We start from the raw sequence: 26,002 nt of genomic DNA, 5'->3' as shown, positions 1-26,002 counted from the left end.
AAGGCTTACACCACACATTTCAGGTTTAAAACCAGGAACAAGGGAACGCGGAGGACAGGCTTTTCATGCGCGAAATTGATGATGTGTTAGGTTATACCGAAGTATCAAAGATTGATTTGAACTGTCCAATAATGATTAGGAGACGTCAGTACTTAGTTATTCTAGGCTTTGCCATGACTATTATAAAGTACGGAGGCAAACTTTTGCACGAGTGAATGATTTCTGGAGTAGTTCAGTATCGTAGGCAATTATTTTGCAAATTGTTATGTCAATCACATTTGTTATTGTTTGTTTTGTAAGTTTTACTTGAAATGTAACATCATACAATTGAAAAATTGATCTCTTATTTAAATTAAGTATGTACATAGCTTAAACGAAAATTAATAAATAATTAATTAAATAATGAGAAAAAAATGTTCTGTGCAGTGGTTCCGTCCGTATGGGAGGCAAGATATTCATTCGTCTTCAAATAAACGATCAATCCAAGCATTTTCATGATACACTGCAACAAGGATGTTTCTCACAGTTAACATTTGAGTTTCAAATTAGCGTTGATCATCTGCATCGAATTGTCGAATTGTCGTAGTTGAAACTTGATTCCAAACTAGATTTCTTGAAGAAGCATCATCATTTTAGAATAAATACCAGTATTTGTAATGAGTCCAAGTAATAGTCCAACTTGCATTTTAAAAGTGGCTAGCCACTACGGGTCAACTAGTATTGACATATTGAGAATTTTTGCTCTCATTTTTTTATTCGAATTTTCACATCAAATTGTCTTTGAATGACTTATAAGGCTTTTTGAGACAAACAATTATCTCAACCAATACTCAACGTTATAAAAGTTTTTCATTACGAATATGCCATTTTCAATTATTTTTTTTTTTTTTTGTCAATTTGGAGCCCTCCAAATTTGAATCTATATTTATATCTATCCATATTTTAATCTATTAATAAAGAGATTTTTACAAATATGATATTTTATATATTTGGGTCATTTCAGTTTAAAAACATGATAAAAATTATAATTACTTTTATATTTTTGGCTGTGTCGGGTCCACCTGTGTACTCGATTCCTTAATATCCAAATATAAGCATTGATTGGAAGATAAAAATAAACAAGCATGCGAGCAAGACCCTTGATTTGAAGCGTCTAACGCTTTGGTTTGATTGTATTCTCTATTTACGGAAAAAACGTATGTGACGAAATGAGCCACGCGACGCCTCTGATTTTTTGTATTCAAGAACACACAGATTTGAGTTCTTGGTATTTTGTTAAAACCTAGTTATTTACCTTTAGTTCGGTCCAAAACGATCGATCGTTAGAGCGACCAGCTCCGAAAGTTTTTCTCCTGAATACTCTAAAGTCGCTTTTTACGCGGGGGATACATGCCGCGTAAAAAGAAACCACGATTGTGGACAGAGGCTTTGTGCAACGCCATACGACTAGTGTTTGAGATACTGGAACATCGGTGACGCTGCTAAGCATCAATATATGATTCAGATACCTGAGACCTTCTAGAAACAACGTGCGCACACACACACCACCCGCTTAAAACGCATGGACACAATACACTAGAGCCTATTCCTACGCGGTTTGTTTCTATCTGTTTTTTTTTACATGGCTCTTTTAACGCGAATTTCGGATTTGATGTGTTTTTTATATGAGGCTTCTGGAGCTGAAGCGTTTTTTTTTCGCGGATTTTTATAGTAGTTTTACACGGTGTTTCTATTTTTTTTTTCAAGTCGTTTGTTCACTTATTTGACCTGACATTTTCAATTTTTTGAAGTAAAATACTTCGCTCAGGGAGTTCGGCTACATAGGGATGTGAAACGGAAATCTAAATCCGAAAAAAGTGGAAAATATGTCCAATTTCAAATGCTAATAAATCGGTTAGTATTCGATGGATTTCCTTCGTTCTTGCAGCAATAGATTGGAAAATCTTCTAAGATTCTTCCCAAAAGATGATAATTGTAATTTAATTATTCACACTATTGTACTATTGAAAATAGTCAAGCCTTGTCAAAACGGAAAATTCGACCTCTGATTGGTCGTTTTATGATTGCTTCCCATGCACGGTCGACAGAATCATATACCCTGCAATTTAAAACATGCTATTTGGCCTAAATAAGAGTCTGTTTCAGCCGAAGCCGCTCATAATAGTTCTAGACAGCGACAACAGCAGTCGTCCTCGATAGCAGCTGGGCCAGCTGATGCAAGGACAGTGGATACCAATGGCAGCGTATAGCGGCCACAACTGTGGCATGGCTATGGATAGCGAACTAGTTGTAGCGGATCTCAGCATCGATAGCGGCTGATGCAGTGAGGCACTTTAGTGGAATGCAGTCTCTGTGCGATAGTGTGCACTAGCAAATGCATTCAATGAAAAGTTGACTCATTTTGACAACACGTGAGCCGTCTAGTTTTGAGTGTTAAATCAGCTTTTTACTGTTTATTTTATCCCAAGGAATATTTTATTCACACTGTCAGTGATAACGCAAAGATGTGATCGGCATCTTATCCGATACTAAAATGAACAACAAATTATCCTTTTCAGGATGAAATAAAAACTGGATTGAAGAGTTACTATTTTCTAATGAGTTAATTCACATTTTTAAATTTGTAAAAGTTATAAATTTTACTTCATCTCCGTGGCATAAAACGTACTGAATTATCTTTTCCTCCAGTCATGAGCACGACATCCGAAAAAATTTCATCTCAAAATTTGAAAATTGTCAAGCCCCAACCATGACAAGCAACTTACTATATTATTGAAAATGGTCAATCCTTGTTGAAGGGCAAAATTCGATTGATCTGATTATTCAACATTTTTTTACTAGAAAAAATGGATGACACGCAAACAGCCGGGTTATCTTTCTTGTAAAAGTATTCTACTTCAACCTTGCGGTCGTGGCTTTGCACACAACCCTCCTGTCATTTCCTTATTTTAACTTTTATTCGAGAGTGGGAATAATACTGTTCTTGAGTCTTTGAAAAAGTATTGTAAAAAGTAAAAGAGTAAGAATGAGCTAAAAAATACGAGTGAAGTGTTTTTACTCGGATTTCAGAATTTACACATGTTTAACGAGGTTTTCAGGATTGACGCGGTTCTATACAAAAATTTTCGAATTCACGTGTTTTTACGCGCTACGTATCCTTCACGTGGAAAGCGACTTTAGTATACAAAAGATACAAAAGATAGTGAAAGTTTTTCTAAGATACTTGACTCACCAGTCAATGTTGAAGATTTTTATGGGCAGTGTTCAACGCTGGAGAGTACCATACTCACATCAATGATGATTTAAAATCATCTAATAATTTTACGCTAAGCCTAAATGACACAACGAATCGAGAGATGCAAAACATTAACCGTGAAAACAACAATATCGAAGATATAATATACTTCACCACTTTGAACTTGGCCTTTGATTGAAACAAACTTTGTAGTGAGATTAGCAAAGTTCGAAGCCTGTTGATTCGCCATCCAGCAGACTAACCGGTTGCTGTCTGCTGTCTGTCTACTATAAAGCAAATCGGTTTGTCAAAGAGGCCATCAATCAAACAACTTTATAAGAGCCATAGCAAGACATCGATAGCGACATGCATCTCTGTTCGGTTAACTTCGATTGTCGATCGATGACATTCCGTGTGAAATTGAGTCATATCCTTTACCAGTAAACAGTTGTCAACTCAAAACAGAGCCGTTAATCTAACGCTAATGGATAAATCTAGCCTTAAGCAGCCCGACATTGACCGAGGAAAACAATCCGCTTGACGCTAGGCGCATGATAAAAAAATGTGGTGGCCATCAGACAAAAACTCAACCGACCCCGCCCGTTGGTGCCGGTGTGTTCTTCTGAAACCGCTGAAAACGGAATTACGCTCCTCCCGTACGGGTTAAGCTCTGCCCTCTTATCAACCGACTAATCTCGGGTCTGAGCAAATCCTGTCGCACCCTTTCAAGCGAGTCTTTGGAGCCAGATTATCGCATTTATATGGCCAACCGGATTAAAGCTCGACGCGGTTATCGTTCGCTAGCGTTCGTAATAAATTGCACCGATGGATAATCCTTTTGTCTGGCCGTTTTGGGATGGAACCGAAGAGAAATCGAAAAACGATCCAGATTGCAGCGCGTCGCAGCGCAGCAGGAAGAGCGCGATAAGCGCACGTGGTTTTCATCAAATTGCTGTGCTTAGTGGGAAGTATTTTTGGAAATAAGCGGTAATAAAACTCGCTCGCTCGTTTGTTATATTTTTGGACTCAGATTTCGGGACGAAGCGAGAAGATTATGTACTCTGTTGCGGTGCACTCCTTTGTTGTTGCTGTTGCGCTTCACCCTGCACACCTGCGAGGTTCATGCAAATTTTACGAATCGACACATGAACGTGGAAAACTGCTTCTACTAACCGACCAAAAATAACTACCTTGACAGATACGACGAACGGCGACAGATCGATACGAGAGGTACATCGTATAAGCAGTTATTGTTCTTGGGTAAACTAGGATGCTTGCTATGGTGTGACATATGATGCTTCGACAGTTATTTTCGTAACATTCATTCACTTATCCGGAGCTGTCAACACAAATTGCTTCTCGGGTCTTCGATTGTCGCAGTATATTCGTAACATATGACAATGTATAACCAGTATATACGAAGGAGCGGCAAATGAGCGTGGTTGCAAGTGTTAGATTGCAACATTTTTCGCGTGCTGAGATCGTGACGTCACAACAACCAATTATACACAACTTGGCGCAGGAACATGTATGAATTTTGTATGAAATATGGATCGTAAATCGTATGGAATGCATTATATTTTTGTGTCATGTGTCTCCCAGATATTGTCATAGATTACGAAATCTTTTAAAATTGACTGACGAAAACGATAACGTATTCTCTTGTAAATTACTTTAAATGCCTATGCCTGAATATTTCGTATCTTCAACCTCTTGCGATCAATGATGGATCGTAGGTCTTCCAGTTTTTTAGTTTTTTTTTTCAACAATTGATCTGTGGATGAATATCGTCGTAAGTAGAGCGCTCAGTCATTGGTTGACTCGCTTCATCAAACAAGCCACCGCCGGCCCCAGTCGAAAAAACGTTCTCGCCGGTGCTTTGACCTGCTCGACCGAAGGAGCGCATTCTTCAACCCGTGTGATTGCCTCGTGTCTCTACCTCGTGTTGTAGCTCTGATAGATTGATGATAGATTCACCGGTGGAAGTGTAAAAATTGTTGGAACGGCTGAAACGTAAACAATTACTTTTGGACAAATTCATACATTACCTTCCGATGCTAAAATGCGCCGGGAATCGGCCAGGAACCTATGTTCAAAATCCTCCGCGCGGAAATGTTGTGAGCTATATGAAAAATTGCGGGAAGATCCGGTACCCGACAGAACAAATGCCAGCGTTACTCATCATCGGAATTTTTGGGAGAAGCATGTATGCTTACGCCTAACTTTTTGGCTCCCGAAACCGAAACATCACCAATTTTAACTGAGCACGATGGCAATCGCGTTTTTCGGTAACCGTAGAACGTTAAAAACTCGAAAAAAGAACAATTTGTCGAATATCCGCACTGAATGCCGAACGTAACCGATTGTTGTGACGTCACAACTTTTTACTCGCCACCTCTGATCACATATTGAAATCGTATCTGCCACTCCTTTGTAATATACCTTATTGCATATCAAGCTCTCTTTGGGTTATTCATACACCAAAACAAGAAGATGACTTTTGTCGTTTATCGCAATCGGTAAATTATGGACCTGTACTGATAGAAGAATAAAAATGCAAAAAAATGCTCATTTCAAGATGGCTTGACAAAGTTTTTTTTTTTTATTTTCTTAGCACCAATATTTAGTGGTTAATTTGTGGTTTCGAAATCCAATTTGTGGTGATTTGTGGTTGAGTAATTTCTGAGAAATTTTCAGAAAACTGAGTCAAGCCATCTCTGAAAATGATTTCGCTTCAAATGAATCGGACAACGATGATATATACATCAATCGAAAGCTCTTAATTTGTGGTTCACGAAAATGTAGTTTTTGTAGGCATAGTTCATATTAAAATTATTAAAAAACTATTATTCAAATTTTTGAACATTGTTTACCGCTTGTTGTCAACACCGACCGTACGCGGCGCTGGATGAGCACCTGCCGATGTTAGTGCTAGTGGGTTATCTAGAACATATCGACAGTCGTTCATATACACTAAGGTCGTTTTTTACGCGGGGGATGCGTTCCAACTTTGTATGGGCCCGCGTAAAAAACGACTTTTTTGAGTTGCAAATATAACAAAGAATACCGTCCTAAAACGTTAAAACCTCGTTTGAATATGATAGTGGCCAATCTAGAGACCAAAATTTAATATTTTAAATTTTAAGCATTTACACCAAAAATTGTGATTTTTTTTAAAAACTGATATATGATCACTCGTGGCCTAAAACGAAAAACATGATTGAAATGTTGTCGATATCTTGTACCGTTTTTGAGTAATGGAGGAAAGCAACCCGCGTAAAAAAAACGCGTAAAAAGCGACCTTACTGTATACGACATACAGTTGTCGCTGCCGTTGAAAGCTTATTTGTTTTATTATTCAGGGGGTAGTTGTAGTAGCATATTCCTGAGACGAGAAAATATCGAATTTTACTTCTAGCCAGAACTCACACCTTTGGGCATTTACCATGCGTTTCAACCATTCCCTACAGTTCTAAGGCCCATTCCCAACCTTCAGGCATCATTCAGGGTTTCTAAAATACCCAACAGTCGAATACAGTTGCGTAATTGGTTACCAAAATATTATTACATTTATCGAAACAAAAAATTGTTCTTTATTATTATCAGGCTTTAATTTATTCAAAGAGTTAAAACGTATGTGCTAATAGATTTTAACATATAACAGATTTTGTATGAGAAAGACCAGATCACACCCCTAGGTGTATTAATTTAGGTTTTTTTTTCAAACAATCGGTAAATGGCAAAACTACATTTCCGGAAATGATTCGACCGAAGATCGAGAAAATTACGCTCGCATGTCTACGTAAAACTTCACTTATTTTGAAAAAATTCACCTAAAACACACGGAGGCTTGTCAACTACAAATATCTGCTAATTGATCAACATTTGCATTTCGCAGCAAATCTGCACATATAGCATCCCTGCTGTTTACATACTGTTTCACCTAGAAATACTCAGAGGAAGAAATTCGCGGCGAAGAAAATCGTCAATTCGGCAACTGGGTTTCATATGTCAGAGGGGCCAGATCTTTTCTCAAAGCGCAATGTTGACTAACATTCGACTTGTATAATCGGTGGTGACGGTGAAAGTCCTTAAGAATAGTGAAGTGCTTCACAAAAACTGTTAATGTGATATTTTTTGTTTATGTTTAATTTTAAACACCTTCACTTATTTTGTTACCTATACACAAGGTTTTTTGAACTCCGGGTAAAAATCACTCACAGCATTCTTAATTCATTCATTGGCAATATAACAAAAAATCGTATAGAAATAAACACGTTCTTTTTTGTATCTGACTGCAATACCTCTCAATGTGGTGCTAACTTTCTTGTTCGTTTGGCTCCAATTTAGACGGTTCGTTCTGCTCACCGCATATCTCTCCCTCTGAGTATCTCTAGTTTCACCATACTCATCGCTACATGAAAGCTTTCTGAGAAAAAATCATCTTGATGGTCTACCAGCGCCGCGTACGGTCAGTGTTGACAACAAGAAGTAAACAATGTTCAAAAATTTAAATAATAGTTTTTTAATTATTTTATTATGAAGTATGCCTACAAAAACTACATTTTCGTGAACCACAAATTAATAGCTTTCGATTGATGTATATATCATCGTTGTCCGATTCATTTGAAGCGAAATCATTTTCAGAGATGGCTTGACTCAGTTTTCTGAAAATTTCTCAGAAACTACTCAACCACAAATTATCACAAATTGGATTTCGAAACCACAAATTAACCACTAAATATTGGTGCTAAAAGAATTAAAAAAAAATACTTTGTCAAGCCATCTTGAAATGAGCAAAAAAAATAAAGAAGTAAATTTTTCTTGCTAAAATTAAATAAGGAAATAATTTTCCTGCATATATGCTAAGGCTAACTATTTCACAATAATAGTTAGAAACAATTATTCGAGAAATCCTCAGCATTATTTTAGATTCGCGAACATTTTTTTTTATTAATATAGATGTGCGGAATACAGCAAACACCCTGGTAATATAACGAAATATGGAACTGTTTGATGTCCCTACAGAAAAATATATAGTCTATAGTAAGAGATCATACTTTTTGAAAACTATGCACCCGTAAAAATGTTGTAACATCGCTAACGATCGATTATTTATCAAATATTTCAAGCTTTTTTGAAAATCGGTAATTGATTAGAAAACATTTGGAAAATCCGTTTTATCAACCCGAAGGAATACTATTTTCTATCAGACTTACATTCATTAGCGGATCCTTTCATCAACGGCGGCATCCCCTTGTCTGCAGGATTCTTCACCGGTTTGCTAGCCGTTATTTTCTTGGGTCCTTTGGTTACATGCAACGGTTCTTCTTCAGGCAACATGTTACTTTGAAGGGTCTCTCCATTCTGTAGGGCCGGATCATCCCGACCTGGCGAGCCCAACAATTTGTTGGCTCCCGCTAACGGTCCTGCTGCAAGCAGGACTAGTGCCCCTAGCACTAGCAAACGCAGTGACAGGGTCATGGTTTCAAACACTAACTGTCGAACGGTTCTTCAACACATTAGATTATACACAAAAAACAACACTATCAATAAACTTTGAGCAATCCACTTAACAGCTTACACAAAACACCGGAATGATTTGTTTTTGCTCCAATTGTGAATTTCGTGCAATACACAACAAAAAAAACTATACACTGCGTGCTTTGAGGTTAATTTCTGCCCGTACAGACACTGTTACGATTGCTTCGCATATATACGAACGGCACCACACGAGGTTACGTCAATCTTTTTGCAGTGCAAAAAAAAACTGCAACAGAATGAACACCCGCCAGTTGCCGTCAGCACAGCACCCCGTCGCTGTTGGGGCAAACTCGATAGGTGAAGAAAGCAATAACCAAAACTTAACGCAACACAAACACAATGTGGCAGGCACCACTACACCCGCACCAGCGGGGAAGACAGCAACCAGCAATCAATCGAGCACAATACTTCTCGAGCCAGCCTCTGACTTCCAACTATCACTTTCCTGCAGATACACCTGATGCTCTATTTGGCACCTGCACGCGTTACACGACACCTATTCGAAATGAATAGTGAATTTCAAGACGTAATTTTTACGCTGAATTCCGCACGCACACAATACTTCCGAAAAAAAAACACGCCACCGTTCGGAACTCTCTTTCTCTTTCGTTGGGGCTGCTACTCTCGCTCCACCGGAGGAGCCTTGAATTGATTTCTTCCACGGCAGGCCCCCTGAAAATCGTTGTACTGCCAACCGAACCGGAAAAATCAACACCCGACGGTAGGCAGAAGCTAGCCGTCACCACCGTGTTTCCAGTTGAAATAAAACTGGCTACCTAGATCTGCGGGAAACTTCCGAGCCGCGAAACGCTACAGAACCACCAGAATCGTAAGTCCGAGTCCGATAGCGGAAGGATTCACTTCTTGCCCTGTACAATCACGACGACGATACGACCAAGCAAACCGAGTCGACGCATTTCAAGTGACATACTGATATTGGATCGACGGGGTTCATTTCACATGGTGCTGCTACTGGTGCGAGCTGATGAAGGCTCTCTCGCACAACTACCATGGCAACCGGTCAGATATCACGCAAACTTGTTTTCCTGTATCCATCACCTTCCGTCCGTTTGCTACACTCGCTAGACAGCATGCGGCTCGGCTATCTGTCAGAGAAAAAGATCAAAACAACCTAACGGCGCATGGTCCGCGCGGTTGTAAAGTGTATGGGTAGGCCGGAGAACAAGTCCATCGCAGCATAAATAGCATGGAACAAGCATAGTGTGGGATACGGAGAGAAAATGAACTGAGCACATACCTAGCACGAGGAAGCACGGCTCGAGCAGCTGTCTGTTTACAGTGCAAATATCCGTAAATACCCGCATACCACATCGCGTGCGACAGTTCATTACGGGTGTCGGTCCGATTTTTGGACTTTGGGTGGAACTAATGCTCAAAAATCTCGGGAAGATCCAGAAAAAAAACTCTATTCAACGCCCTTTTTATGTCTGGTTTAACCTTTTTCATGTCGCTAGTATTATGTTTGAATTAGTATTAATTTATTTCAGGACAAAAAAATGAGAAGCAGTTAAGCTTAACCCAGGAATATATATTTTAAAATAAACGGTTTCTGGAACCTCTTATGGTCCATAAAATGTCGTGATTGAAAAATGATTTTAAATGAATCGGAATATATATAGTTTGCTTGTCTTTCAGTCACGCGCACGACAAACGAAAATTACTCAAATTGCCTTTTTCCCAAACAAACTCTGAACCTGAGGTACACTAAAGTTTGTTATTTTTTTAGTGTAGCAACGCAAACACTCCCGTTCTGACCAGAGCTGCGAAAGTTCACTATCATATAACTGAATGTGCGTTACCAGTAACAACATCACATTCATCCAGCAACAAGTTATAGTGCATGAAAAATTAACCGAGTCTTTTATTGTTGATATAGCATAGTTACCGATCTATCATTTGTTTTTCTTTCACTCTTCCTAGCACTCATTCGTAAAATATTGCACTGAGATTCTGACACTATCGATATCAAGTTCATTCCTGTGTCTTTACAACATTGAGAAACAAGTTAACAATCAATACGTTTTCAGTCAAGTAATCACTTTTTTGTGATTTTTTGTATACTGTGCTAAATGTTAATTTTCGAATTACGTGCTTGATACATGATGGAGGAACTTTTGTGCAGATTCCAGAAAGGTAAGTAAGATGCGTTTGGAACACAGCAACAGCAAAGTCCAGTATTTTTATCGTGATAATCTCTTTTTTCTATAGCACCAGGATGCCAGGATTACTGCATGGACATTTGACTTCCGTCTTTTCCAGTGAAGAAACCAGTGTGAAATCATATTGATCGCTCAAGATAGACAGAAACAGAAAACTGTTCCAGAGAGAACCCGCTAGGTGAACGTGAATTTTGCATAAGTTCTGTGTCGTCAGTGTATTCAGCGACCATCCAAGATTTGCGCAGGCAAGAAAAATAATGCTCGACCTATGTAGGGGAACAACGGGCAAGACGGTCACCCTAAGGAAATCATTCATTATTCTGCTCAAAACACAACATTTCAACCAACGATGTTCATAAGATTCGACATTGACTAGTGCTTTTCATAAAATTATGCAAACTTTTCCTTTTTAGAGTGATTTTATATTAGTTTTCACTAAAATAAAAACAGTCTCGAAAAACCACTATTTCACAACGTGCATATGAAACGGACCGGCTGTGCTGGTAAGACAGACCTATGAAAGACTATAGCAAATTTCTTTTCTATACGGGACGACGCGCTGCGCAAAAAAGCACGTGTTTGAAGCTTACCGTCGGCTGCGCCGATGGAATCATTCATTTTAAATGAAAGTTAATGACTTCAGTTCTAATATCGCATACTAAGAATGCTGAAAAAAGAATAATAAATGGTGCTATTGTCGTTTTCTCAGACTGCCCATTTTGATAACACAACATCTAGGAGAGCTAGCCGACCGACATCGCTAACCACAGAACCACGGGACCACAACTGCTGCTGTTGACAGTGAGCTTATTTTGATTATTTCTCAAATAACTAACTATTGTTTCAATCTACATAATATCTCAAAACTCCCAGGATCCTGTTGGTATGTAACTGGCATAACTGATTTGTATTAATTTCAATGGTTTATATAGAAATGAGCAACGGTCCATCTTGCTCGCCCTGTCCGTGTTGCCCGTTGTTCTCCTAATGCCCTTGCGTTCTGACTCAAGCCGTAACGAAGAAAAAACCAAGGAGGAGGTCTACACATTGGATAGATTTTAAGTGAATACTGGAATGTTTTTACTTTTCTTCGTCTCTTCCGTTGTACCAGTATATGGGCCATATAAGATATATAATGCAAAGTTTTGAATATTTCGATTTAAAGAATAAACAGTTAAACTAAAAAGAAATCCGTTGTTTCAGTTATTATATTATTTTTAATTCGTTAATTTTATAAAGTAGAATTACAAATGCTATCAACCCTCGCCGACATTGTTACCCTCTTTCCAGTTGTAGGCCGTTGAGATGGCCTGTTGGAACGAATCCTTATTTAAATTCATCAATAGGATGTCAATAGGATGACAATGTCACGTCACTGCCGAGAGATATGAATTTTTCAATTTCACTTAGAGTGGCTGTCAATTGATAATTGAGAACGAACTCAGTAGATCCAAGTGTGTCGACAGTGGTAAGAATGCAAATCAAAATAAAAAAGGTAAGACAATGAAATGGTTATCATATTTTCATGGATACCTTTGATTACGGATGGTAGTCAGTGGGTGAAACAATCTTTACACTGACGGTATATGTCAATCAATTTCATATCTTTATTTCGAATTTTTGCAGCCCTGGTTCTGACTACAAGTTACCTTTGCTTTCAGTCCTCCACTCACCTCCTCTCGCCAGGTATGCAGAAAGTCGCAAGAAAATCAAAGCTAACTGCGTCTTGACTTATATTCGGCATACGTGTTAAATCAGCACATGGCTATAGGTTCTGATGCATCGACAAAAACCGCCAAAAACGTAATAAAGGGCGGAAGGCAGTTTTAAGATGTAAGAAAGACATAGCATCGAAGATATAAAGCATGTAAATGAAATTTAAAGTTAACCAAACCACTGTCAGTTGATTATGAACGTTACTTTATAGTTACATGTCCAAAAAGTTCTGTAATTTATTTATTTGTACAATTACATTCATCTGACAAAGATAAATCTTAATGAATAATAAAAACAAAACAGCAAAAACTTCTCAATCTTCTATGAGCATCAAGTAGCCGTTGACAGAACGTATTCATTGGTAAGTCAAAGTCAAAAAACTCGAAAACATTATTAAAACGGTGGCAAATAACACGAATTGGATCATGGCAACCATATAGTCGATTCCGTGGTTCCAGATATAAGAAACTCCTTTGGCGCAGCGGTCTTTCAGGGGTGTATATGTTTAGTTGAGCCAATATAGCTGGACAGTCGATGTAGCTAGTCAGCAGTTTAGCAGCGAACACAGCTTGGTCTATTTGACGGCGAACCTCAAGTGGTTGAATACCAAGCAGACGACAACGGTCCTCGTATGATGGCAAGTTCAGTGGATCTTGCCATGGGAGATAACGAAGAGCATAGCGTACGAATTTTTTCTGAACCATTTCCATTCTGTAGGACCAGTTTGCATGATATGGGCTCCAGATTACAGAATTAGACTCGAGAATCGATCGCACTAGAGCACAGTAAAGTGCTTTGAAACATAACGGGTCACGGAATTCATCGGCAATCTTGAAAATGAACCCCAATCAACGGTTTGCTTTGGCGATAATGTTGTTATAATCACATACTTAGACATACGTAACACTGGCGATTATTTTTGGTACTCTTTGCCCCACATCACCCGGTACCAACACCAGTATGAACTGCTCGACGAAAATGAACGGAATGAATTTTCTTCATAGCGGCTCTACTCGAGCCCTCAACAAAATCCCTTACGAAACTGTCAAAAAGTTGTTTACAAAATCAATGCTGCATTTTTCGAGTGGGAACGAGACAAATGCAGGACTGTGCAGGTTAACCTTCATAAACTACTCAAACAGAGGTTTTTTTTACAGAGGTTGGTACTTTCGAGTAGTTCATTTTGTATGTGGTATAATCGTATTCGATAGGGACACGCTTTCTATTGAATGAAATTATGTTGCATTTTTCAACACTCAATGTTAAGCAGTTTGTTGCACACCAGTTCACGAACGTATTTAGATGCTTCTGTAGCGCAACACAATCTCGTAGGCCATGAATAATTTTGAATATTTTTGTACCATCCGCATAAAACAATCGACATCCGGGTGGTAACAAGAGAGAAGCGTCGTTTATAAAAATAGCGAAGAGTAGCGGGCCCAAGTTACTACCTTGAGGAACTCCTGAAACGTTTGAAAAACGCCTCGAAACAGCTGAACCTATTTTCACGCATACACTTCGACTAGTCAAGTAAGATTTGAACCAGCGTACGGATTCTGATTGGACACCGAGTCGTTCAAGTTTACTAAGCAGTATCTCGTGGTCTATCCGATCAAACGCTGCTTTCAGATCCAGGTAAATTGCATCGGTTTGTAAGCTAGAGTCCATGCTTTGCAAACAGCGAGAAACAAACTGCATAAGATTAGTGGCTACAGATCGTCGAGGGAAAAACCCGTGCTGGTCGGCGTGAATATAGTATTTAGAGCTGGCAAACAAAGCGTCGTTTATAATAATCTCAAACAACTTTGAGCAAGCACACAGAGATGTGATCCCTCGGTAATTGGAAATGTCACGTTTGTTTCCTTTTTTGTAGACGGGAAAAAGATACGAAAATTTCCATCGGTCAGGGAATGTACACTGCTGCACGGACAAATTGAAGAGCATCGCGATCGGAGTACTAAGGACTTCTCCACATCGCTTCAAAACCGCCGAAGGGATACCATCCGGACCAACAGCGTATGAACTTTTTAGCTTATTCAAGGCAGCGACTACATCATCTGGACTGATGTGAGGTAATCTGAATGATAATACATCGCGTGGTACTATTTTACTGGCTTCACGAACTTGTTCGGGGGACGCCACCGATTCGTTAAAAATTTGCTGAAATTGCTTTCCTTGCGTTTTGTATTCACAAATGACCAGAATTGTTTCGGGTGTACGCGAAGATTGCTTTGTATGCGCCTTACATACCTATTATACAAAGATGGACGTAACTTTTCCGCGTGTGATTTTTCGCTTATATTTTTTCCAGCACTGAAGTTGATATTTTCTTACGCGTTTTTTACGAAAATTGATCAATTCTGAAAGACAAACTGACTGTGAACAAGTATTGGATGCAGTATTTAGAGTTTTGTTCAACCATTATAGTGAATTATGGAGTTTAAATCGACGTAATCAGGGCAATTGAAATTGCATTTGAGTTGGTCAGGGTGTGATAGTAAAGTGAGTGTGTTGCTTGAAGATTAGAAAGTGACAATTTCGGAATACAACTTTGGACTCGGCCTGTGGACGAGTTGTATTGACGGAGGCGTTCGGGAGACCAGCGTGTGTGATAGACGTGCTTGCTAGGAAAGGTTCCCACCATCAGAAGGTTAAACGGATTGAAGTTGATACTGTGCGGGCCGTGCGGGGCCTGTGAAAAACGGTGATGAGTGTGTTGGGAAGAGCGTCTTTATGAGCGTTGCTATGTGACAAGACAGCAACGACAAGTGATAGACAAGTGTATGTGTGGAGGGTGGTTACCGATACCAAGTGGCCTGACATAAAACCACCTTTGCAAGGAGGATACTGATACGGGATCCAGAAGAAAATGGATTAGGATAAGTATTTTGTCTCAATATGTTAGATTTGAATGTCGGGCGCACATTGTATTACGACGACGGAGAGGTATTCGAATTAGTGGTTTAGATGCTTTGATGTTTCGAGCCGTGAAACGGCAGAACTGTGTATGCGTGAGTCAACATGAAGTGCGCATATAAAGTATGTTTATGCGTGTGTTGAAGAAACATAGCTAACATTGGCTAAGCTCGTTATGAAAATTTTCGCCTTTTTCATGGAATTCGGAACATTTTTGAGAATTTCTCGTTTTATAGAGTTTTATGTTTGATATTTTTGATTGAAGAGTGAATCTTTAGTTGAAACACAAGAAATTGATATTATTTGAGATTTAGTGTGAAAAAATTGCGACAATATGTCGAAATAAAATTTATAAAAATGATATGTTTCGAATAGTTGGAGCATAATCTTAGTCATTGTCATAGCTTATGACTTCTGTTACTGTATGAAAAATGAGTGGCTCTATTTAGAAGCGCTATCAGAGTACAAGTAAAAAAAAAAAACGAAAAGTGCAAAAAGGTTCCCGGCAAAATGATGAAAACAGCATATTTTACCTAAACCCCAGCATGTTTGAGTGTTTCTCACAAATAAAACAAGTTTCAACATCATTTCTATAACTTTTCAGAAAAGTATGTTTTGTGAGTTTGGTTTAAAATGCATAATTATTTTGAATATCATGCAAAATTGGAAAAAGTTCAAAACGCTCACTAATACTAATGCATCGAAGTGAATTACATACCTTCTGGAACTGTCATACCTGGGGCTTACCCGGTCTACCTTTTGTACCCCTTCAGAAAAAATTGTATACTTACACGCTTACCTATTTACACGTTAAAACAAGATACGTCTACTCTAACTAGTTTAATACTTTTGAATTTATTAAGCATGATATTAAAAGGTTTTCATAATCGATTTTGATACGATATAGTTTTTGAACAAAGATCATTCATATACCGCCATACAAACATGAAAACTTTTAATGAACCATCAGACAAAGGAGTAGCATTATTATATTATCAACATGTTGACCATTTCAGATCCAGCTATGAACAAGGCGGTTCTACGATTTTTACATCGTACTTTCACTTTTGGATGCTGATTCAATTTTGTTTTGATCTAAATTCAGATTATAATATTTACAGCCCGTCGAGAAAATATTATTAAGATGTCTTTTGTTGTTAAATATAAATATTAATAATAATACTTTATTCCATTTCATTCCAATTCCAATTTGTTGTATTTCAACACAATATAATGACCTTTTTTATTCGTAATTTTCTTATTTAACATACATGTTCTCTAAAAAGGTAATAACATCCAGCAATGGCAGAGTATCAACTTTCTTCTTCATATGAGCTAATATTTTATATCACATTTTATAACTTATTTTTTTAGAGCGAAACGTCTGTGCAAGCGCTGCAGTGTTATTGAAATAATTCATTCCAATTCATGTTTTCAGTCGCAGTAAGGAGCACAACAACAACTATTGATAGGCCATAAATATATCTCAAAAAGTTCATAGAGAGCAGTCATCGAGATCTTCTTTGCATCCCCTAGCATTTCTTGTTGTATTTTTTAATTCATTTTTATTTATCTCACATCTTATGTACATGATCATATCCATATTGTTTGGATGACTTTATACGGTGAATGGTTGCGCTGCCATGTTGTACTTAATTGAAATAATAACTTATTTCAATTCATGTTTTTTTTTCAGCCACAGAAAGCAGCTCAATAACAACTATTGATATATCGTGAATCATTCTAATATAAGTTCATCTATTTTATTTTTGCACAACATAGCGAACATTTCCCATTTGTTTTTCCTCGTTAAAAATTTGAATATTTCAGCTATGGGAGGCAATCAACTGAGATCTTCTTTACATACCCCAATACTTCTTAGTGTATTCAATAATTCATCTTTACTATTCTCACATTATATATACATGATCATATCTATATTGTTACATTAATCATTTGAATCATGGTCATATCACTTATCAAAGTGAATCCTGATCAAAAACCCACCCTACTAACAAAAACACCCTTCCGTGGTCTTTGTAGGGATGCAGAGGTATACTCGGTCTCTAATAAAGCAAAGACTACATACTAACATTCCTTCCTTATTGTTGGTTTTGTGCGGCACTGGCACGACTAGAAATTCATAGTTCCAAAAAAAGCGGGATTGGAAAATTAGCGTTTAAAATTACCTTTATTACGTCCAACAAAACTATAAGCAAGTTAAAAACTCTTTTTTACAATCTCTGAAGCAAGTTTTTGATTTGAATTCCAAAGACATATCACTCACATTTTTTTTTGTGAACTTCGGAACAAGTTCTTGTTGAATAAAACTTAACCGTATTTGGCATCGTTTGACATTATTATTTCAAAATTAAAAAAAAATTGAGTTGTGCTCGTGTTGCACGAAACCGACGATATCCCCATCTGACTGTAAGGACGTGGCCGGCGCCGTTATTGGTCTATAAAAAAATCGGGTCATTGAATGATGCACAGTGAGAAGGAATTACCACTCCCAGTTTTTCTTTCAGTTGATTCATTGTGCATCTTGAGTGGCTCGGACCCATCACGGAGTAGCAACTATTGATATGTACAGTCAGAACTAAGCTAAGCTAAACTAAGTAAGCTAAGCCTTACATACCTATTATACAAATAGCGGTTGTAGTTTCGATATTGACAGCTGGCAGTGGTGAACTGATTTCTGTTATAAGCAGAGCGGTAACAGCAATATTTCCGCAGCGCAGCTGATCGCAATCGCTTACGCGTGCGTAGTCGTGGATTCGACCATGGTGGTTTTCGTGGCGGTTCAAAATATTGCACTGTTTGGGCGAACACACTTTCCAGCGTACTACTGACAGAATTAACTGCATTGTCGATACTAATGGATGGTTCCAATACAGCATTCCAGTTTATCTCCGCAAGAGCCGCAGTAAGTGTGGCGTAGTCAGCCCGTCGAAAATTCAAAGCCCTAAGTTCCGAAGGCTCGTCGTACACTATTGTCGAGGAGAGGTTTAACGAAAGAACGATAGCAGGATGAATAGCTTCAAGCTCGACCAGCGGCTCGTGTGCAGCAGATACATAACAAATTGGCAAAGTTTCATCATTTACCCATACAAGATCCAGCAAACGTTCGTTATCAATCAAAATATTGTTGACTTGTGTCAGACCACGCCAGCAGAGTCCATCGAGAAGAGAACAGCAATAAGCGGGCATATTAGAATGCAGCGTGTCCACTGAAGGGTGACCATTGTCCGAGATAAACCAACGCAAACCAGATTGGTTGTAGTCTCCAGAAAGTAAAGCAGGAGTTTTAAGTTTCAAGCGGGATAGTACCATCCCTATCGAGTCAATGTGCTGTTGAATCACCTGAGAATCGGACTTTCGATCAGGGGGTATGTATACGACACCAATACTAATGTCGCTATTTGCCGTTTACACTATCACCCACAACTGCTCGACAGTGTTGAAAACAGGTGCAGGATCGATGCGACAACTCAACTCCACTGAAACGGCTATTAAGACACCTCCGCCCCGCGTCTTTTGGCTGTTCAGATGAGATCGATCGTTCCGGAAAACTGTGTAGCGGTTCCCGAAAAGTTGCGCTGAGAAGATACGGTCATCGAGCCATGTTTCGGTAAGCACAATTAATTCATAATCTCCTTCAGAAACTGCTAGGAAAAATTAGTCGATTTAAGTGCGCAGCCCACGCACATTGTGGTAATAGATCCGCATATCAGATACACGAGGAACAGATTCATGGACCAACGCACTGGAACGTGAAAAAGCATGAGGAACCGGAAGCTCAGATGTACAGTTATACTTGCCTGGCGATGCAGGCTGGAAGACCCCGTCTCCGTCACCGAACACAGGACCGGGACAATGTCGAGGATGAAAATCAGTAGGCAGCGCGACTGTGTCGGTCGGATAAAGGGCTTCCATAATGCCTGTTAAAGGATGTCCCGGGTCCAACAAGTTGATAGTAGCATTTGAAGAGGATGTCAGCAGGTTAGCAACGCAAAGTTTTCCATTGTACGAGTCGCTGGGCGGTTTACTCAAGAATGAACTGCAGGGCTGAGTGCGTGTATATTGCCGGTCACTTTCAGTCCGCGATTCGAGTTTTTTTCAATAAATTCACGAAATAGTATGCCTTCTGGCCATGAGGAAGGCAATAAAGCTTGCTGTTTCAGGGCAGGGGGGAGACCGATTTTGTATGATACAAATGTCATTGTTCCGATATCCTTTCCTTTTGGAACTAATCTGACAACATCCGATGGTTTTTCGTAGTCCAGGCAACGAGCAACAATTTGACATACATCGTCATCAGTTATTAGTGGTTGAAATCCCGAAAGGTACAACCAGAATTTAGGTGGCGGTGCTTCAGGAACGATAAATGGCACTGATAGTCCGCTCAAATCTACTGAATTCGTCCCGCGATCAGCAACTGCAACACGTACCGGCGTTCCGTTATTTCCTCGACGTCGCTTTACACCTAAGCTAGGCCATTTCGCTGTACTAAGTGGCCTCGGAGTAATATTCGGTTCCGGTTGAGAACGGTCTAATGACAATCCACTCTCTGGCTCAAACGTTCAACGAATTTGGGCAGCTGATAAATTTGTGTTGATATGTCGCTTGTATTAGACGGGGGAGCACTGTTTGTTTATATGATAGAAGACGAAAACAAAGAAGTAGACAAAGGTTGTGGTGATGGGATGAAGATTGTTATGTTGTTACGCAACACTAGAAAAGGTTTCTGTGATGGAACGCAGTTGACAGATGTTTCATGCGCGTCATTGATCATGGCTGAAGTTATATCGGAGTATTGGAGAGTGATTTGATCTTCTCATCTATGATTAAAAGAGGACAGTACTCAGCTATTCAAAGCTTAGTTAGTAAAAATTGCAATGACAAACTTTTGCATGTTTGATAATTTTTTTGAGCAATCCAGTATTTTTTCATAAGCAAGCAATGGTTTTTGTAAATTGTTTTTTTTTTTTCAATCACATTCATTTTAATTCATTTTGAAAGCTTAGTTTAAATCTAACATATTCATGTTATGAAATTTAAAAAATACTAATCTTCAGAAAACAATTTTCCGAAAATATTCAAATAATGAAGAAAAAGTCTTTAGATATTGGAGAAAACAGCTGTGCAGTGGATCCGTAAAAGAAGCGAGATGCAGATTCGTTTTAAAGTAAGCAATCAATCCACGCGTTTTCATGATCCACTGAACGAAGGATTTATCGCAGTTTAAATATTTTATTAAGTTTTAAACCAGCGTTGGCCATCTGCATCGAAATGTCGATAGTGTCATAGTTTCATCTTGAACTTTAAATCGATACTTCAAAAAATAATTTATTGTTTTAGATTAAATGCAAACTTTTAATAATCCAAAATGCATTTGAATTTGGCTAGCCACTACGGGCCAACTAGTATTGTAATATTTTATAATTTGCACTTGTTTTTTTGCACGTTACTCATTTAGAAAATGATAACCGCAAATTATTGTATACTAGTAAAACTTTTTTTATTTTGTTTTGTTTTTTTTTTTTCATTTAAAATGCTAAAGTAATAAATGGATCCGATGTACACATTAATTTCCATAGAAAGATTGTTAATGATGAAAAACCTAAGACTAACTTGATTTTTTTTAAAGATACAAGCAACTTATTTCTAATTAGCTGAGCACTCGATCTTGCTCGGCATTCAAAATCAAAAATCGCTGGAAATCACCCACTTTAGATATTCCTGAAATGAACTGTGGCATGGCTATGGATAGCAAACTAGTTGCAGCGGATCTCAGCATCGATAGCGGCTGATGCAGTGAGGCACTTTAGTGAAATGCAGTCTCTGTGCGATAGTGGGCAAATGTCAATGAAAAGTTGACTCATTTTGACAACACGTGAGCCGTCTAGTTTTGAGTGTTAAATCAGCTTTGCACTGTTTATTTTATCGCAACGAATACTTTGTTCGCACTGTCAGTGATAACGCAAAGATGTAATCAGCATCTTATCCGATACTAAATTGAACAACAAATTGTCCTTTTCAGGATGAAATAAAAACCTGATGATTAAAGCGTTAATGTTTTCTCTGGAGCTAATTTACATTTTTAAATTTGTAAAAGTTATGAATTTTACTTTATTTCCGTGTCTCAGAACGTACTGAATTATCTTTTCCTTCAGTCATGAGCACGACATCCGAAAAATTTCGTCTCAAAATTTAATTAAAATTTAAAAACAAGCAACGTACACACTTAATTTATCTCGGCAAACTTCCCAACAGCTGATTGAGCTCGGCGAAGTTTGTAACGAATGTCAGCAATATATTTCGACGAACATTCAGCAAATATATCGATTTACCGTAAACAAGCAAGTATTGACGTTTCGTTTGCCGAAGTTCTTGAAAATTCTGCCGAGAACTTGTAGAACATTTCGCTGAGTTTATCAGCTGTTGAGTTCTCGGCAATAAAATCTAAGTGTGTACTATTTTATTGAAAATGGTCAATCCTTGTTGAAGCGCAAAATTCGATTGATCTGATTAGTCAACGCTTATTTACTAGAAAAAATGACTGACACGCAAGCAGCCGGGTTCTTTCTTGTAAAAGTATTCTACTACAACCTTGCGGTCGTGGCTTTGCACACAACCCTCCTGTTATTTTTCAATTCACGACTCATTTTTGAAAAGCTATGTAAAAAATCAGAAGAAGGTTGTATGCAAAGCCACGACCGCAAGGTTGAAGTAGAATACTTTTACAAGAAAGATAACCCGGCTGCTTGCGTGTCAGTCACACACGCAACGGTTTTAAATTTCTGTTTTTACTGATTGATTGAATCGACTTCATATTAGCTCTGCATAGTCGAACTAACTGCTTTTGTGAATGCGTACTAACAGGGCAGTTAATTATTCAATGTCGGTTATGCTGATCGCGCCTTTACGCTGCTCCTACAGTGGGGGGTTTACTAAATAAAGTGAAAATTAGACAACTACAACAGAATTTAATTGCATCCCGCACAGAATGTCTGCTTGTGTTGATGCCAGAAAATTATTAACCTTCAATTATTTTTTTATTTGCCTTGAAAAAAGCGTGTTGCGGTTTAAAATCGGTTGCTAATTACAACCTTTGAGCTACCCTAACATTGATGGAATTGAGATACACGGACAACATGCACTGTGGAAGCTATTTCACATTCAGTAAATTAGACGGGTGCGACAAATTTGAATTGCTAGGATGCAACACAGAATGCTTGCTTGCGTTGAGAAAAATTATTAACTTTCAATGACTTGTTTATTTTCCTTAAAAAAGGCATTTTGATTTCCGAAATTGGGTTTCCTGATGGCAAATATCATGCTGCCCCAACACGGGGGGAATAATGGCTGTCTGGCGACACACGCTGAGAAAAACCGCGCTGCTCCTGAGACGTGGTGACCAACCACAGGGCTAGTACTGCTGCTAAGGAAGGACGACTGCTGTTGTCGCTGTCTAGAACTATTATGAGCGGCTCCGGCTGAAACAGGCTCTTATATAGGCCAAATAGCATGTATTCAATTGCAAGGTATATGATTCTGTCGACCGTGCTTGGGAAGCAAGCATATAACGACCAATCAGAGGTCGAATTTTTCGTTTTGACAAGGCTTGACTATTTTCAATAGTACAATAGTGTGAATAATAAAGTTACAATTATCGTATTTTGGGAAGAATCTTAGAACATTTTGCAATCTATTGCTGCAAGAACGAAGGAAATCCATCGAATACTAACCGATTTATTAGCATTTGAAATTGGACATATTTTTCACTTTTTTCGGTTTTAGATTTTCATTTCACATCTCTATTGAGCCGAACTTCCTGAGAGAAGTATTCTACTTCAAAAAATGATGATTTCAAATATCTTTAGAGCCAAAACGAATTGTTCGATCGGTGTGACGTCCTCTTTCTGAACAAAAACTTACTTGCCGAATCCAGAATATGTCGCCGTATAACTCGGTCCTAAGCTGCTATACTCCAGTCGCCTCTAATACCTATTACGCAGGCTTCCTCGTCCACAGCACACATCCAACGAGTGAAGGATCTACCGCTATCCAACTATTTATCTCACTGTTAACTTCACTGTCGCACGTCGCCAATGTACCCAGGTAAATAAATTCGTCGACTACTTCTATCACCACCGCAGCACCAACATCCGATGAGCTACCAGCCACCATGTACTTCTTTTTGGCAGAGTTTATGACAAGCCTGATTCTCGCAGCTCCCCTCTTGAGAGGTCCACAGGCCTCTTCCACCGCTCTACGGTTAATAACAATGATGTCGATATCATCCGCAAAACCTAGAAGCGCTGCACGCCAGTCTTCCGTATAGCACCTTCCAATGCAATGTTGAACAATAACGGGCTGTCACGCGAACCTGCTTCAATCAAACTATCTAACGTCACGAAAGCGTCCGATAACGGCTACCGGCTACCGGCTACCCTGACGCTTGGTATGGAACCATCAAGAGTGACACGAATCAGTCTAATTAGTTTTGTTGAAAAACCATGCTTATGTCATAACTCATTTCTCTCAACTGAATCGTACGCTGCCCTGAAGTATATAAACAGATGGTGGGTCTGCAAATTGAATTCTAAGAATTTATCGAGGATTTGTCGCAAGGTAAACAATTGGTCCGTGGTGGAGTATAGTATATCTCCAGTATTTTATCATAATAAGGTACAATATTTGTTCTTTCAAATGGTGCCAAAAGATATTTTTTTATATTTGCCAAAACGGAGATATAAACATTTAGAAAGGACCTATTTTAAAAGCAGAAACGTAAATAACTCTTCATGTTTACAATATATCGACAATGTTTCTGCGTCAAAAGTTGCATCTTTCTAAGCTCTTAAGTCATCCGAAGACAACTTGTTATTAACCCTTTATAAGGCTGTGGAAACTACGTAAGGAATCCACATAAACTTCAGTAAAACGTATTCCTTACAGGAGGAACAACACATCAATGGTGCTTATTACGGAAGTCACTTCACGGTGAAAGCAGAGTGAAGTGAATGAAGTCTTATTACGGGACTCAAGTGAGAAAAATGTCGCAAAGTGACATCTGCCGTGAAATCTGGGTTATTATGAGTGTCATATAAGTGAAGTGAAAACGAAAAAAGCGACGTTTCGCGTGGAATTATTCCACGACCATTTTGAACAGTAAAATGATTTCACGAAGATAGGGAAGTTTAAAAATCGATAGATTTGTGTTCTAGCGGTAATATGTATGGGATTTATTTTCCAGTAACAAGGCGAATCTTTTTTTTTTTTTTTCTTGTAATAATCGGCTCTCTGGGACTTACAAACTTTTGAGCTGCGGCCAATAATGGAACGTAAGGGAAAAATTGACCCTCGAATTTCGTTTAGCGGTAGGGAGGGAAACTCTTGTCGAAAAATGTCCTCTCACAAAATTTCAGCTCAATCGACTTTCCGGGAATTTTTTGAGCTGGGGAACTCTCACATTTTTACTTGTCCTATTCTCAATTTCACTTCACTGGCAATCTCACTTCACGGAAGTGATTTTTGTCACCTCACTTGAGGTGGAATCGGGAATAGGTCTCAAAAAGTGAAGTGAGCGTGAGAGAGAAATATATTTCACCGTGATGTGACTCCCGTAATAAGCACCTATACCTTTGTTAAAAAAACTACTGCTGAATCAATTGAAAAAATTGGTGGCAATATAGTTGCCACTGCCCGTCAACCCCAAAAACGATGGAAGCATTTTTTTGCTGCCTTGCAAACTTGTATTTTTGTAATTATAAAAAATTAAACGTCATAGTAACTAGAATGTAACAGCAGGACTTTTTTAATTTTGCATGGTAAAGATCGAAATAAAAAATTATTCAAGTGGTATCCTGAAAAAAAAAATAGGGAGACATTCGAAATTTGTCGTCCAATATACCATGTATTTTAACAAAAAAACTATATAATCTAACACAGTAGGTGCTAAATAGAAAAATTCTGGTGAAAAATTAACCAATTTGTTGGATTTTCACCAAATTAAAAATGAATTTCATAAAGACGTTCTAAAATCGCGGTTTGTTTTTTATGAACCCAAAATGAATATTGTGCACTACTAGCAGTTCTAGAAAAACTGAAGTGTTCTAAGATAGCTTTAAAAGTCTTTGGTTAAGCCAAATTCGGAAACAGTATTCATAGTGCAGCGAAAAAAAATATATTTTGTTGGTGGCAATATAGTTGCCACTGCCTTATAAAGGGTCAAATATTAACTGAAAAAATAGAGCAAAAAACTGTTTTTTTCTGGACCCACCCTAAGCCAATCAGGTAAAATTGCTCTAAATCGGCCAATTTAATAGCTACAAAAGGTTTAAACTGCGCGCCTTGATGGAATAACGTAAGGCAGCAAACTATTTCTGAGGATGGCCGAAAACAA

General features: G+C 38.4%; 2 protein-coding genes across 13 annotated transcripts in view; one reads left to right on the top strand and one right to left on the bottom strand.

The window, feature by feature from the left end:
* The window catches only part of LOC129730262 (low-density lipoprotein receptor-like), a 595,327-nt gene extending 585,609 nt beyond the window's left edge, over positions 1–9,718 (bottom strand). For 6 of the 11 annotated variants that reach the window (XR_008728819.1, XR_008728818.1, XM_055689454.1 and 3 more), the window contains exon 1: positions 8,455–9,718. Coding sequence is in view for 8 of the 11 variants with exons in the window: in XM_055689454.1 (XP_055545429.1) it covers positions 8,455–8,719 (265 nt within the window). In the remaining 3 variants the exon portion in view is untranslated. The remainder of the gene's footprint in view (positions 1–8,454) is intronic. The other 5 variants (XR_008728820.1, XM_055689450.1, XM_055689453.1 and 2 more) reach the window with 2 other exon arrangements.
* Positions 9,719–16,157: 6,439 nt separating this feature from the next.
* LOC129732793 (uncharacterized) overlaps positions 16,158–26,002 on the top strand; it is a 24,776-nt gene continuing 14,931 nt past the window's right edge. Inside the window, exons 1-2 of one of the 2 annotated variants that reach the window (XM_055694039.1) lie at positions 16,158–18,980; positions 19,050–19,222. The gene's annotated coding sequence lies outside the window, so the exon portion shown is untranslated. Of the gene's footprint in view, positions 19,223–26,002 lie in introns of both variants that reach the window. The other variant, XM_055694038.1, reaches the window with a different exon arrangement.

This window comes from Wyeomyia smithii, chromosome 3 (assembly GCF_029784165.1).
Source record: "Wyeomyia smithii strain HCP4-BCI-WySm-NY-G18 chromosome 3, ASM2978416v1, whole genome shotgun sequence".
NCBI classification, from domain to species: domain Eukaryota; kingdom Metazoa; phylum Arthropoda; class Insecta; order Diptera; family Culicidae; genus Wyeomyia; species Wyeomyia smithii.
The sequence above is the reverse complement of the archived record's forward strand: the minus strand, read 5'-3'. Positions and strand labels throughout refer to the sequence as shown.